The 15,518-nt window shown below is 41.5% G+C and overlaps 1 protein-coding gene across 10 annotated transcripts in view; it reads left to right on the forward strand.

Annotated features, from left to right (window-relative positions):
* The window catches only part of LTBP1 (latent transforming growth factor beta binding protein 1), a 377,380-nt gene that overhangs the window by 224,658 nt on the left and 137,204 nt on the right, over nucleotides 1-15,518 (forward strand). For 8 of the 10 annotated variants that reach the window (XM_084625002.1, XM_084624994.1, XM_084624997.1 and 5 more), the window contains 2 exons: nucleotides 2,230-2,352; nucleotides 14,718-14,885. In XM_084625002.1, coding sequence (XP_084481128.1) covers nucleotides 2,230-2,352; nucleotides 14,718-14,885 — 291 coding nt within the window. The remainder of the gene's footprint in view (nucleotides 1-2,229; nucleotides 2,353-14,717; nucleotides 14,886-15,518) is intronic. The other 2 variants (XM_084624999.1, XM_084625000.1) reach the window with 1 other exon arrangement.

Genomic DNA, 15,518 nt, shown 5'->3' on the forward strand with positions numbered 1-15,518 from the left:
ATAGAAAGACCATTCGGACAATTTTCAAGTATACATTTCTCTAATTTTTATTTTAAAAAAGGAGGAGGGGGAAGAGCAAATAAACACAATTTATAAGTTTAGTCATTTTTAAGTAACATTCTCGACTTAAAAAAAAAAAAAAAAGCACTTAATCTTGAGCCAGATTCCTTTTCCAGCTGCCTTAACAGGTTGATTTCAGTTTAATTTACACAGCTGGACAGGTCTGCGGGTGGCTGGAAATGTTTTAGGTAGGTGGCCATTTACCACAGGGTGCATTAATATGCAGTGAATAGGAAATCTTGCAAGGACTTTTGCCCAAAGCGCATAAGTAAAAATCATTCTAATATGCCCATCAGTTTCTTTTAAAACATTTAAGGTTTGTTATCAGTTTATGGATGGTTCCTGTTGAATCCCTAGATAGAACTCTGTAATGCAGTACCATATATCTACACAATGGTTCTCTGACGAGCTTAGCCAGAAAGAAAAGAGCTGGAAGAGAGACATGAAAAACATACAAGAACTGAGTTATGCTGATGCATCAGAACATGCACATTAAAGTTAAAATTAAAAATAAAAAGCAAATTAAACAGAAGGAATGCTGGTGTCACTGACCTCAGTTTCAAATAAAGGGAGAGGCAGCCAATATCAGCATTTATATACTACATGTATCTTAGGAGAAATGCCTAAATTTAATGGAATACCATTGGTACAAGGGAACTGGATGTCTCTATTTGCTTATTGATTGATGAGAGGTATTTTTAGATATTGAAGAGCAAAGATGGTTCATCTGGGAAGAGTTTTATTTGAGATATGGTCATGACAACATCCTATAAAAGAATAATTTATGGAACAGAGTACAGGTTGGATGATTTTGAAGAAAACATGTTGGTATATCTGTGAATTTTAGAGGAAATATAAGCCACTTACCCCCCCCCAGTCATTAACATCAGTAATACAGTGAAACCTGTGTTAGAGACCACCTTTGGTAGGCAACCTTTTCTAAAAGGTTACTGTCCCATAGTGTCACCAATGCACTGAGCATAGTTTTACTCCACCTTTATTAAGCAACTGATTTTTGCTAGTTTTCTAATGGTCACTCAAGACAGGTTTCACTGTACTTAAATGGGTATGTCATAGCTTGCTATGATGTGTGTAAGTTCAGGAAATGGGGCAAACAAAATAAAGTAGCATACAATAGATTTCTCTCTCTCTCTCTCTCTCTCTCTCTCTGAGATATTTTCCATCTATTTGGTGATAGTGGGTTGATTTTCTATGAATGAAAATGTATAAATTGAGTTATTTGTGGGGGATAAAACTGTTCAGAGACTTTCTAGCTGTAACAGTATACACTTGAAGATTTATTTTAACTGAACTTCCCTTGTAAACATCTATAAAGAACGAACATTTAGAAAGTGAGCACCAGATTAGGGTAAGAGAACAAACTGGGTTGGGTGTGTGTGTGTGTGTGTGTATATATATATATATATTTGACAGTATTTTTCTTTCTCCTCACACACACTCTGGTCTGATCTGCAGTCCTTTCTGTTTGTTAATAACGCAAACTTGTGTTCCCACTACTGGGACCCTTGTTCCTGACCTTTATGGTCTACGCTCCCTGCCACATCTCTTCACTATTAAATTTTGTAAGGTGTTTGGGCCAGAGACTGTCCTTTATTTTATGCTTGTACCCTCCTCCAGCACAATTGGAACTAAATCCCTATTTTCGGATGTCAGAGTCTATTGTAATACAAATAATAAATAATAATATAATAGTCAAGCAATGTTCTGTCCCATATTAAAATATACCACATCTATTGTGAATTCTCAAATGTGTAAGTTTTAAATTTGCTAACCACAAGTTTTCTTGCAAGTAAAATTTGATTTTATCAATGTGCATTGAAAGTAAATATGTGGGTTCATAACATGGGGAAGCAATTTCATTTTTAAGTTCAGAGTGGGTACTCGAAAAATGACATGGACATAATTTTTTCTTCTTTTGAGTTATCAGTGATTCTATAAAAGATGCTAAGTCAAATGTTGCTAGTGTTAGAAAAATTACTCTAACCAACATGTAACTACACAATTTGATCCAGTGTAGTAGATGCTGCAGAATAAAAGTGTCTTGCAGGTAAAACAGCAGAATAACCCCTAAATGAAGACTAAACTGATTAATATTAATGTTCAGTTATTTCCATTCTCCCACTGATAAATATTTTTGTTTCCTTACAGACATTAATGAATGCCAGCTGCAAGGGGTATGCCCTAATGGTGAGTGTTTGAATACCATGGGCAGCTACAGATGTACCTGCAAAATGGGATTTGTGCCAGACCCTACTCTTTCAAGATGCATACGTAAGTAATAGAAATGATCTAAAACGGGGATTTTTCCTTGCAGCATACAGTGAATTAAGCAGATTAGACTTTCAAACAAACTAGTGTTGATTAAAGATATTGTAATTATATACAGTTACAAAGAAGCATAAATTATCAAGTTAAAGATCTCTTAAATACAGGACAATGATCAAATAGGAAGATGCCATTCTGAATCACGAAGATAATGGATGACCCAGGGGTTGCAGCTCCCGAAACCAGGAAATTTTCAAAGTTGCACAATCAACCATAATTCTGTCATTTCCTAATATTTGAGTGCTTGACTTTGCAACCTTAATGCTCTTTTAATGTAGATTTTGTATAATTTCTTAGGTTTTTAAACAAGCAAACTTTTATAAAGTCCATCATGTGGCATCATATTGACACCCACATGGGTCATCAGCAGGGTTGGAATCTTTAGATCCACCATACAAATTTCTGGCACTTGAGCTCAGAGTAATTATAGCAGTAGTAGGTTGTCATCATCTACGATGGAACAACTCTAGAGGGGGATGTGATATTTTGTCATTGTCAGTGGTTTCACAGATGAATGACTCGGGAGTCTTGGGTTGTTTTTTTGAGTATGTATGTGTCAGTACGGAAACCACTCTAGGTGGGTATGCACCTCAGGAGTGCCAGATAGAGGTCTTTTGAACAGCAATGTCCACACAAGCATCCTGTGCCTCCTTGTGCTCCTGCATGAGAGCATAAAGAGTGGAGTGACCAAGACCCTCCCTTAGTTTTCTCTTAATGTCCATTTCATTGAGATGGAACCTGGCAAGTGTCCAACCTGCTAATTCTTAGCTTCAACTAAATCTTTTCAAAACCTGCAAAAGCCTTCAGAACTCTTCTGATTCACTGATATATGACCACTGTAAACTATATCAATCCATATGGAGTGAATATTGATGGTCAGCCCCTCCTGCCCACCCCTTCTGTACAGACCCTTTGTACAGGACACCTCAACATGGCAGATCCAAAACCTGCAGTCTTCAAGGCCTGCCCATCCTGTAATAGACTAATTCCATTGACGATGTTTGATGTGCCTGTCATTCTCTACAAGAGCAGGTAAGTCACAGGATGCATGGTTGAAGCTTATCTCCTGGAGCAAACTAGGTCTGTTCAGATCCTAAGGAGAAGGCACGAGAATGCTAGTAGCAGACGAGCCAGATTTATTCAGTGCCCTGTCTAGCAAATGCCTAAGACCAATGCAAAGATGATGGGATTGCAAAAAGATCTGGCACCAACACCTCTGGCATGGAAGCAAACTCCACTGGCACTGCAGACACCATCTGTACTAAAGTTGACACCTCTGATATCAATGTCTGGCACCAAAAGGGAGAATTCCAAACACAGAATTAGAATCCTGAAATAGCTCTGTGACTTCCCACAAGATACTGTAAAGGTTCCAGAGAGAAATCCACCAAGCCCTACATGGCCTCAAGGGCTGGTGATAAGGTGCATCCTGTGGCACAAAGATCTCTGGTACCAATCCTGGTTTTAGCAATATGCCCTGCAGCATCGATGCCTACAGCCTCTCTCTCCAAGCTCAAGACTGGTTCATGGCTCTTCATTTGCAGGATGCATAGTTCCATATAGCTATCCATTGAGCCCACAGGTAGTAACTAAGATTCACAGTGAGGCCCAAACCATTATCAATACAGGGTTCCACTGTTTGGACTCTCCACACCACTGAGAGTATTCACGAAATGCCAGGCAGTAGGAGCCTTTAAGGAGAAAGGGAACCCACACCTACACATATCTGTATCTCAATGACTGGCTGATCAGGGTCAGGTCCCAGCAGGTGGCCACTGCAGCCCTGGATTATATCCTCTTCCTTGTGAGCTATGAGAAATTCTCTCTTACAGCGTCACAGATGATGGTATTAATAGGAGCTGTGATCGACTCTCATTGGTGAGAAATGTTTTACCAGAGCACAGGTTCTGATCTCTCCAGTCAATGATGAAGGATCTAAAATCGAATCTGACAATAACGATGTATACAGGAGGTCAGACTAGAGGACTACAATGGTACCTTCTGGCATTGGAATCTATGAATTACTAGAATTACTAGGGGAAGCTAAAGTGGATGGGAACCTGGGAGGCAGTGACCATGAGGTGGTCGAATTCAGGATCCTGACACAGGGAAGAAAGGAGAGCAGCAGAATACGGACCCTGGACTTCAGAAAAGCAGACTTTGACTCCCTCAGGGAACTGATGGGCAGGATCCCCTGGGAGAATAACATGAGGGGGAAAGGAGTCCAGGAGAGCTGGCTGTATTTTAAAGAATCCTTATTGAGGTTACAGGGACAAACCATCCCGATGTGTAGAAAGAATAGTAAATATGGCAGACGACCAGCTTGGCTTAACAGTGAAATCCTTGCTGATCTTGAACACAAAAAAGAAGCTTACCAGAAGTGGAAGATTGGACAAATGACCAGGGAAGAGTATAAAAATATTGCTCAGGGATAAAAGAGTGAAATCAGGAAGGCCAAATCACACCTGGAGTTGCAGCTAGCAAGAGATGTTAAGAGTAACAAGAAGGGTTTCTTCAGGTATGTTAGCAACAAGAAGAAAGTCAAGGAAAGTGTGGGCCCCTCTGAATGAGGGAGGCAACCTAGTGACAGATGATGTGGAAAAAGCTAATGTACTCAATGCTTTTTTTTGCCTCTGTCTTCACGAACAAGGTCAGCTCCCAGACTACTGCTCTGGGCAGCACAGCATGGGGAAGAGGTGACCAGCCCTCTGTGGAGAAAGAAGTGGTTCGGGACTATTTAGAAAAGCTGGACGAGCACAAGTCCATGGAGCCAGATGCGCTGCATCCGAGAGTGCTAAAGGAGTTGGCGGATGTGATTGCAGAGCCATTGGCCACTATCTTTGAAAACTCATGGCGATCCGGGAAAGTCCCGGACGACTGGAAAAGGGCTAATGTAGTGCCCATCTTTAAAAAAGGAAAGGAGGAGGATCCTGGGAACTACAGGCCAGTCAGCCTCACCTCAGTTCCTGGAAAAATCATGGAGCAGGTCCTCAAGGAATCAATTCTGAAGCACTTAGAGGAGAGTGATCAGGAACAGTCAGCATGGATTCACCAAGGGCAAGTCATGCCTGACTAATCTAATTGCCTTCTATGATGAGATAACTGGCTCTATGGATGAGGGGAAAGTGGTGGACGTGTTGTTCCTTGACTTTAGCAAAGCTTTTGACACGGTCTCCCACAGTATTCTTGTCAGCAAGTTAAAGTAGTATGGGCTGGATGAATGGACTATAAGGTGGATAGAAAGTTGGCTAGATTATCGGGCTCAACAGGTAGTGATCAATGGCTGGTGCCCTAGCTGGTGCCCCAAGGGTGGGTCCTGGGGCCGGTTTTGTTCAATATCTTCATAAATGATCTGGAGGATGGTGTGGATTGCACCCTCAGCTAGGTTGCAGATGACACTAAACTGGGAGGAGAGGTAGATACGCTGGAGGGTAGGGATAGGATTCAGATGTATCTAGACAAATTAGAGAATTGGGCCAAAAGAAATCTGAAGTTCAACAAGTGCAGAGTCCTGCACTTAGGACGGAAGAATCCCATGCACCGCTACAGACTAGGGACCAAATGGCTCAGCAGCAGTTCTGCAGAAAAGGACCTAGGGGTTACAGTGGACGAGAAGCTGGGTATGAGTCAACAGTGTACCCTTGTTGCCAAGAAGGCCAATGGCATTTTGGGATGTATAAGTAGGGGCATTGCCAGCAGATCGAGGGACGTGATCGTTCCCCTCTGTTGGACATTGGTGAGACCTCATCTGGAGTACTGTGTCCAGTTTTGGGCCCCACACTACAAGAAGGATGTGGAAAAATTGGAGAGAGTCCAGCGGAGGGCAACAAAAATGATTAGGGGACTGGAACACATGACTTATGAGGAGAGGCTGAGGTAACTGGGATTGTTTAGTCTGCGGAAGAGAAGAATGAGGGGGGATTTGATAGCTGCTTTCAACTGCCTGAAAGGGGGTTCCAAAGAGGATGGATCTACACTGTTCTCAGTGGTAGCTGATGACTGAACAAGGAGTAATGGTCTCAAGTTGCAGTGGAGGAGGTTTAGGTTGGATATTAGGAAAAACTTTTTCACTAGGAGGGTGGTGAAACACTGGAATGCGTTACCTAGGGAGGTGGTGGAATCTCCTTCCTTAGATATTTTTAAGGTCAGGCTTGACAAAGCCCTGGCTGGGATGATTTAGTTGGGGATTGGTCCAGCTTTGAGTAGGGGGTTGGACTAGATGACCACCTGAGGTCCCTTCCAACCCTGATATTGTATGATTCTATGAAAGTCTAAGATTGCTATGTCACATGTCAACTTGCAGGTACATGATGCTGTGTGCCAGATTTGATCTGCAGCCCTTACAATTATGGCTGAGGTTGGAGTACTCCCCTTTCAAGCATCACGAGACCAAGAAAGTCGCAGTCCCACCCAAAGTCTTACCAGAACTAGCTCAATGGCTAGACTCAGAGAAAGTATGACAGGGGTTCCCTTCTGTCCCCTCCCCAGCAATGAGACTCATTATAGGTGCCTGCCTGAACCATTTGCAGATGCAGGGGGCCCTTTGTCCCAGAATGAGCTGGAGCTGCATATAAACATCCTAGATCTCAGGGACATCCAGTTGGCCTGCATAGCATTTCTGCCTCTTCTGCAGAACTGCAAGGTCCAGATCTTGATGGACAACACATCCACGAGGCACTGTATAAACAAGCAAGGGGCTCTCAATCATTCTCTCTCTGCCAGGAAGCCATCAGGCCATGGATCTGGTGCCTTCACCGCAGTGTAACTCCACTGGCTCTTCACCTTCCAAAACCAGAAATGACTTGGCAGATTTCTTAACCTTTGTGTGGTCTCTGCAGATATTTTGCCAGGGAGGGCTCCCACAATAGAACTTTTTGATGCAGAGGACAACACTAAGTGCCTAAACATCTGCTCTAGAGGGGGCATGAGCTCAAGTTACTTACCAGACTCCTTCCTGCTACAGTGATCTCCAGCCCTCCTATATGCCTTTCTCCCAGTTACCTCAAACCCAGGGTAATATCCAAAGTCAGATGAGACAGTACCACATTGATCCTAATAGCTCCCTATTGACCAAGACAGTTTTGGCTATCAGACCTCTTGCAAATATCCATTCGGATTCCCCTCCATCTCCTGATCTTCAGACATGATATCTCAGAACTATGTCAGTTATTGCACCCAGAGCTGCAGTCATTTCACCTGGTGCCTTGGATGTTGGCTGATTGAGCAATGCTGGCAGGAGCTGTTCTCACCAGGTTCTCATATAGAGCGGGAAACCATCTACTAGGAATACCTATTCCTGTAAGTGGAAGCGGTTCTCCCTGTGGGCAATCCAGTATAATATGAAAACAGTAGAGGCCCTGATAGCAAACATCCTCAAATACATGCTACACTTGAAACATGCCAGACTGGCTTTTAGGTCTGTCAAAGTCCAAATTTCCAGCAATATCAAGTTGTAACTCTCTGATACAATTACACTTGGTCTTCTCCCATCCAATGGTGCTGAGATTCTTCAAGGGCCTCCTGCATACTTATCTACCTGTTAGAGACCTGACTCCTATGTGGGATTTCAGCATTGTCCTCCTAAAACTTATGAGGCCTCTGTTCAAGCCACTATCGGATTGTTCAGTACATCACTTTACTCTCATGGCAGTCTTTTATTACCTTGACCTGAATAATCAATAAGCTCCATGCCCTTATGGATGTACCTCCTTACATATTCTTTCACAGGGACAAGAGCGTTCTGAGACTGCACCCTAAGTTCATCCCTAAATTGATCTCAAAGTTTCACCTGAATCAGTTGATTAACCTACTGGTCTTTTCCCCAAAGCCACACAAGACACCATGAGAGAAAAGGCTGCATAGTTCGGATGTTTCCACAACCTTGCTCTATACCTTGATAAGACTTTTTAGATTGTCTCCTCATCTTTTTATGGCTAAATCCAGCTTGTCAAAGAGTCAGCTATTCTAAGTGGATTACATAATGTATCTCCCTCCACCTGTTATCAGTCAAAGCACACTCATTCATGGTACATGCAGCATCTTTGGCCTGCTTCAGAAATGTGCCACTGTCTCAGATCTGCAAAGCAGCAAAGTGGAAACTTTTGTCAAAAATTATTCACTTGACATGGTGGCTAAGTCTGATGCCAAGTTCAGAAAAGCAATACTTCAGTTTTTATTTCACTAATGCAGCTAAAGCTCCTCATTCCTGGCATTCTGAGGTGATACTGCTTGCCAGTCCCTTATAGTGGGTTCCACAGTGGCACGTTCTTAAAGATGAAAGAATGGTTACTTACCTACAGTAACTGTGGCTCTTCAAGATGTTGTAGTCAGTGTGGCTCCCATGAACCACCCTATGTCCCTGCTGTTTGGAATCCCCAGCAACACAGGCTTTGAATTATGAGGGAACTGAGGGAGGGTCACAGCTACTCTTCACTTTATGCCCTCATAAGGGAGCATGAAGAGGCACGGGGCACGTGCAGCTCTGACAGACACTGCTATCAATAGGCTTTGATCTCGTGCATGAAACGCATGCGTATGTATGGTGGGTTCCACAATGACAACATCGCAAAGAACTACAGTTACTGTAGGGTAAGTAACTATTCTTTCCATTTCAGGCTCTGGTGAGCAGTGTTCTCTAGTGGGCACAAATTCTTCTGCCTGTCCCCCATCCCCCCAGGTTTACCCCTTCTGCTTTGTTCCCTCCAACCTGTCTCAGCATCCATTCTGTCTCTTCTCCACGCTGGCTCCTCATCCCAGTCACATCCTCCTCACCTGGCCATTGCTGTATTAATTTAGATGGAATAAATGGACCAAAGGTGTTAATGTAACCCGGTCACAGTCCAATATTAAACAGTGTTAAACAAGGTCGGGGTTTGGTATACAGAGATCTCAGCCTACTTAGTACCATGGCAAATACACAACTAAAAATCCTTTTAGCTTGTTATTAAAGATAAAGAAAAGAACGGAAAACAACACATTTGAAATGTCAAGTATTAAATAAGGCTTTCACTTTAACAGCATCCCTTGTTCCTTTTCCCTTTAGCTGGAGAGAGCTTTTAGAAAGAAAAACCTCTTGTTTGATATCAGGGAGTAGCCGTATTAGTCTGTATCCACAAAAACAACAAGGAGTCCGGTGGCACCTTGAAGACCAACAGATTTATTTGAGCATAAGCTTTCGTAGGCAAAAACCCTGAAGAAGTGGGGTTTTTACCCATGAAAGCTTATGCTCAAATAAATCTGTTAGTCTTTAAGGTGCCACCAGACTCCTTGTTGCTCTTGTTTGATAGACTGTTTAGATGGTATCTGAGTTGGTAATAACTGTCCTTTTGGGGAAGAGAAAATGTTAGTTGAGAGGGGCTGGAGCTATTGTTGCTGTTGTGGTTAAAGTCCAATCCTGTTTCATCCCAGATGGTGTTTGGGATTCATCTGGAGCCAGCAGAGGTAGTGATGTCACCTGAGTCCCTATCTCTGGCCCATTCTGGTGAGGACATTTCTTAGGATCAGGATGCAAAAGGCCCAGGGTACCAGAAGATGTAGGGGTTGGCAGCCATGATGGTGAAGCTCGTTCCAGTAGCCAGTTTTTCTCCCAAAGTGTCTTTCCTTAAGGGAATAGTGGGTGGAATTGCTCATCCCCATTATTTTTTCCACTATTTAGGCTTAGTTTCTGACACACAAGTTTTGATTCACTGATTTCTGGTTCCACACTTTTCTTGTTTACGAAGCATGATCTTAACACAGTCTTTGAATTATATCAGGAGGCCTTTTTGTTTGGACTAATTCAGTTTTTCTGTCCTGCTTTTGTACCTTTTCACATCAGCATTTGTTGTTATAGGTTATTGTGACATTGTATTAACTTTCACAGTTTTTACAGTTGAACTCATAACTAGGGTAAATTTGTAGGCCCAATTATCGCAACGTGATTCCCAATCTCCACTCCTCAGGCTTCATCCCACATCCCAGTTCTGTCTCCTTGCCCAGCAATTCCCTGTTCCTCCCTTCCCCCAGTTCCTCATCCAATCTCTCACTCTGGCCTGCACTTCCCCCAGTCCACATTCCCTGTCCCAATCTCCTTCCCTGTCTCCTCATCGAAGCTTGGTGTGTCCCTGACCCTTCCCTGGCTCCTCGTCCCAGTCTCTTTGCCCAGCCAGTCCAGTTCTTCCCATCTGCCCATCTTCCGATCTCTCCCCCCTTCACCCTCATCTCCTTCTCCCAGTTCCATTGGTTCTCTGTTCCAGTCGTCTTGCCCTGCAGTCTCCCAGTTTCCAACACCCCAGGTCCTCATCGAATCTCCCCACGCTTACTGGCTCCCTGTCCCCGCCACCGTTTCTCTTCATGGTTCTTTGTCCCATTCTGCTCCTTTCTTCATTTCTAGTCATAGTGCCCTTGCCCAGCCAGTCCTAATGTCCGTCCTATCCCCACCCCCACTCCAAGTCTCAGTTTCCCTCCAGCCACGCTGCCAGCTCCCAACCCCAAGGCTTTGTCATCTTATATTTTTTTGCAGCAGGAACATGTGTGGCAGAGGAAAATTAAAACAACTGAACTTGAACAATTTTTCCAGAGAAATACTGCTGATTTCTCTTTTAACATGGCACATTTTCTTCGTAACAGAAAATGAAATAATTAATATGCTTCTGTCATTTTGGCAGAGTAACAACATTTGTTCAAAAACTTACATACCATAAAATTATATCATAAAATTGTACATGACCAACAATACCAACATCTTCAAAAGCTACCAAATGGTAGATTTACAAACAGTCAGACTAATGACCCACAGAATATATAGTACTTATCTGAAGAGAAACCATAAGAATTAAAATAGGAAATGGAAAGACCAATTATACAACAGACTTCTTATCTCTGGTTAGCCTTTTGCTGTAGGATACCATTGTGCTTAGAGTTAATGATTTTTCTGAATTATTTAATAGCTTTTTTGGATGGAATACTGATAGGATTTCTGATCTAATTATACATGTCTTATAAGAGAATTATAATTATATTTTGACATATTTAATAAAGTTTAGATTTTAAGACATTCCCTCACTATAACTGCAAGGGACACTTTTTCCCCCTAAACAAAATTTTGTCAAAATTGATATTTTTCACACACAAAAATTGGTTTTCCCTCTTACAGATTTCGTATTGATTTTATATATTTTCTGAACAGCTCTAGATGGGAATGGTGTCTAATTGAATATTGCTTGGATCTTATAGTTAACATTGTCATTTAGGATCTTGAAGAGAGAATAAACAGCATGATACTGAATTGGTTGATGTTGCAAACAACATTTAGGACAGAGAAGTAAGTCAGAGGGGTGTTGAGACATTTGAAATATGAAGTAACTATTTACATGGTAATATTTTGATGTGAGCACCCTGTACTGGAATTCCACACATGACCCTTAGTTATGATTACCAGCACTGAATGCTGCAATCACAGAAATTAGGTATGCAATATCCCTACCCCAAATTCCAAGTATACATGTCCTTACTGTGATACTTATCTTCACGGTTGATGACACCATGATCTTCCTTTTGTTCAGGCATGTAATCTGGGTGAGAACTTGCTTCACCTTCCCTCTAAACATGCACATCCAGGTGATGTCTAAATCCTGCCACTCCTTCCTATACATTTCCTAAATATGATCTTTACTCACCTTCCGAACTGCAGAAACCACATAATTTTATTACTGTTACCTCTGTCCTCCCTCCCCCTTTCCCACTTGTTTTTTGTTAAACTCACTTGTTGTGCCTTGTTTCAAATTAGATTATAAACTCCTCTAGGCAAGAATTGTGTTTCCTGTGGGGTTTGTACAAAACCTAGCACAATGATTGAGCCACAGTCTTCATTGGACCCTTTAATGTTACCTCAATACAGATTAATAGTAACAATAATAAAATTACTCATATTAGAATCATGGCTTCTCCTTTCTGTCCCTCTCCATATTAGGCTGTCAAAAAGGATAGGATTAACAAAAGCCTCAGTAGTGCTGGTGATTATCATTCGGAGAAGGCATGTTTTATTTCTGGATGACGTGTCTGAGCCCCACTTGTGGAAAAACTTGATTTATTATTCTTTTAATGTAACAAAGTCTCTGCTCAGTGATATTGGGAAGGGAATGAGAAGAATGTATCTTTCCTTTTCCGCTTACCCTCACTAGAATGGAGCCAGCAGGGAGCTTTGGGAGGAGCTGTCATCTTGAAAGCAGAGATCGTGCAATGTCCCTTCCACTCAGAAATAGAGGTGGTGGGAACTCTATTGATATTATCGTGGAAAGAATGTGTGTGTACCTGAGGGTGGTAGGGACATGCTTTCTGACCACCATGGTACCAATACTTGTTACTCTTACAGCAGTTTGAGATGCATGCCAGATGCGTGCAGGTGCTGGTATCATGGTACTACCAAGAAAATAGGAGCAACCTTAGAAATATGGAAAGGATTGAAGTTACATGTCCCAGGATTAATTCAAGTTTTGTTAACAGATCTGGGACAAATAATCTGGAATGCTGATACTTAGTGGGAGAAAGCTCTTCAGAATGCAGTAATGCAAAGGATACAACAAAATCACCCTTACAATTTTCCATTTTTGCTTCGTTGATAATGAGATTGCCACCTCAGTATTCTTTCTTTTCCTCTGTGCTTGATGGAGGGAAAACCTGGGCAGTACTGTGAATACATAAGAAACTTTATTTAGTTATTTGGGGCAACTTAAAAGGTTTTATGTAGTTGTAGTGTGATAAAGTGGCAAAAAAAAGTCATGGCAGTTTAAGACTACATAAGCGGAGGCATCACATAAGTCACATATTGTTCAGTGAAATTCCACCATGAAGATTAACAGAGATGCTTGAAATGTTTGTTTCTAATTTCTGTTGTGTTGAATCTTTAACAAAAACATCTTTTCCCCAAAAAAATTTCTTGGGTGTTGGAGTTAAGTAGGCATTAGCAAAGTGAAAAAGTTGTAAACAGCATGAATAAGAATAATTTCTTCCCTTAGTAAAATCAGGCTTTACTTGCTTCATATTTCTGAGGTCATAAACTTATGACTTCTCCAGTTGACCATAGTGTCTTATAGGAAAAACAGGGTAGGCAATACCTGAATTTCTAATGCGAAAAGCTGGTGGGGGAGGGGGAAAAGATATATAAAGCTCAATCTCTGCCCCTCTTTCCCCCAACCTTATGTAGCTGTGCCTTTGGAAGACACAACATAGCCCTAAATATTGTATCAGACATGCGTTCTGAGGCTTAGTCACTGTCCTATGTTGGTGGCTGTTGATGCTCAAATATTAAATAACTTTTTTTATAGTTTAAAAATTACATTGCAATTAGTTTGTATATATGCTCTGACATTTCCAGTTGATTTCCACGTCTCTGAAATCATTGCCCTTATTTTGATTTAATTGAACTTTTCACCCAGTTCTGTCAACTTTTTTTTGGGGGGGGGGCGGAGAATATTAAGATTGGATGGATCTCAGCCTCATATTATGTCCACACTAGGCAAAGTTTATATCTTTTGTATGTGCAATGATCAAAAATATGCCAAGGCACTGTGATTTTCTTGGACCAGAGCAATTTTGAATCTCAGTGGAATATTTAATCTCATATATTTGAGGGGGTAGATGGTACAGCAAAGAGGTTGGGGTGAGGTGGGGCATGACCTGCAGCATTACTAGTTGACTATTTCAGCAAACAGCTCTTAAGTCTGGTTAAAGAAAGAAACAGCAGGATAATCTAAAATTGTTCCCTTTATTCAGCTGTTTTAATTGCAAAATGTCTTTGTTGTCAGAACTAGAAATATTCAACCAGTTGTTGTTAAAATGTATAAAACACAGTGAAATGTAAATATGTAATTGCCTTGTCTATTTAAGAACAGCTGTCTGAGATATAATACTCAAAATAGCCCTTTTGCAGTCCCATCTGTTTCTATGGCTTTGTAAGTCTGAGTGGTTGTAACTGTGTAGCCTGACAGTGTTCTGTATTACTGTTCACCTGCTTTAAGCTTATGCTGTAGTGCTCATGCATGGGAAAGAGAGCTGTTTCTAATTCTGTGTTTCTAGAGCATGGCAACTTCTGGTGTGAATATCAGCTTTGATTCCTAAAATTATCAGTTTTATACTGTGTGTGGTGCTCGTCTGAATTCAGATGCTGTTGATCCCAAATAAGAAATCTTCCTTATATCCTGAGTACTGAGAGACCCAAGCATTTTTTAAAAAAATTGTTGGCAGATAGCAGTGTTAATCCTGTTCGCTGGTGATAGAACTCCTGTGGTGTTTCTCATGTAAACTCTAGCGTCCTCCTTCCCTTTTTGCTGCAGCTGATAATCCTATGGTCTCTGAAGAGAAAGGGCCCTGTTACCGGTTTGTCAGTGCAGGAAAGCAGTGCATGCACCCTCTCTCTGTTCAGCTCAGCAAGCAGCTCTGCTGTTGCAGTGTTGGCAAGGCCTGGGGCCCACACTGTGAGAAATGTCCCCTTCCAGGAACAGGTAAGAGGTGCCCAGAAAAACCTCAAACGCTTACCCACACACTGTATGCAGAATACGTACTATATCACCTCCTACACTTTACCTATTTTTTGTGTCCTGTAGTTTCTTGCAGGTTTTGTAAATGCTAATAGAAAAATACAATACAGCTTTTTTTGGTTTGGATAAACTAGCATTCATAAGAAAGATGGGATTTTCCATTGCTATGTAATGGTAGGCTTCCAATTTAACAAATAGTGTGTGGGGTTTTAAATTCCTAATTCCTGTAATATGAAGATAAGGTTAGTATGCGGGGATCTGGATAAATTGAACCAAAGTGTCTTTAATACTTTTCAAACATAAAAGGTACAAACAAAATGATGGAAGGTTTTGGGAAATAGTTTGCTACGCCTGCATGCATTAAGTTTTCATTATAAATAGTGGAAGTTACATGTGGGCAAGTGTACTCCCCCCTTTTTTCCCCAATATGTTTCTAACACACTTTTGTAGGGTGGTGCTACGGATGGTATTTTCAGAATAGTAACAGCTGAAAAATTAAATATTACAAATTATTTTTGGCTGAAACAATCACTTGTGGCACACTTAGGGTCAGATTCTGCCATCCTTACTTTGAGTAACATCTTATTCCGTGAGTAG

The sequence above is a fragment of the Lepidochelys olivacea genome (assembly GCF_965140295.1).
Source record: "Lepidochelys olivacea isolate rLepOli2 genome assembly, chromosome: 3".
Lineage (NCBI taxonomy): Eukaryota > Metazoa > Chordata > Testudines > Cheloniidae > Lepidochelys > Lepidochelys olivacea.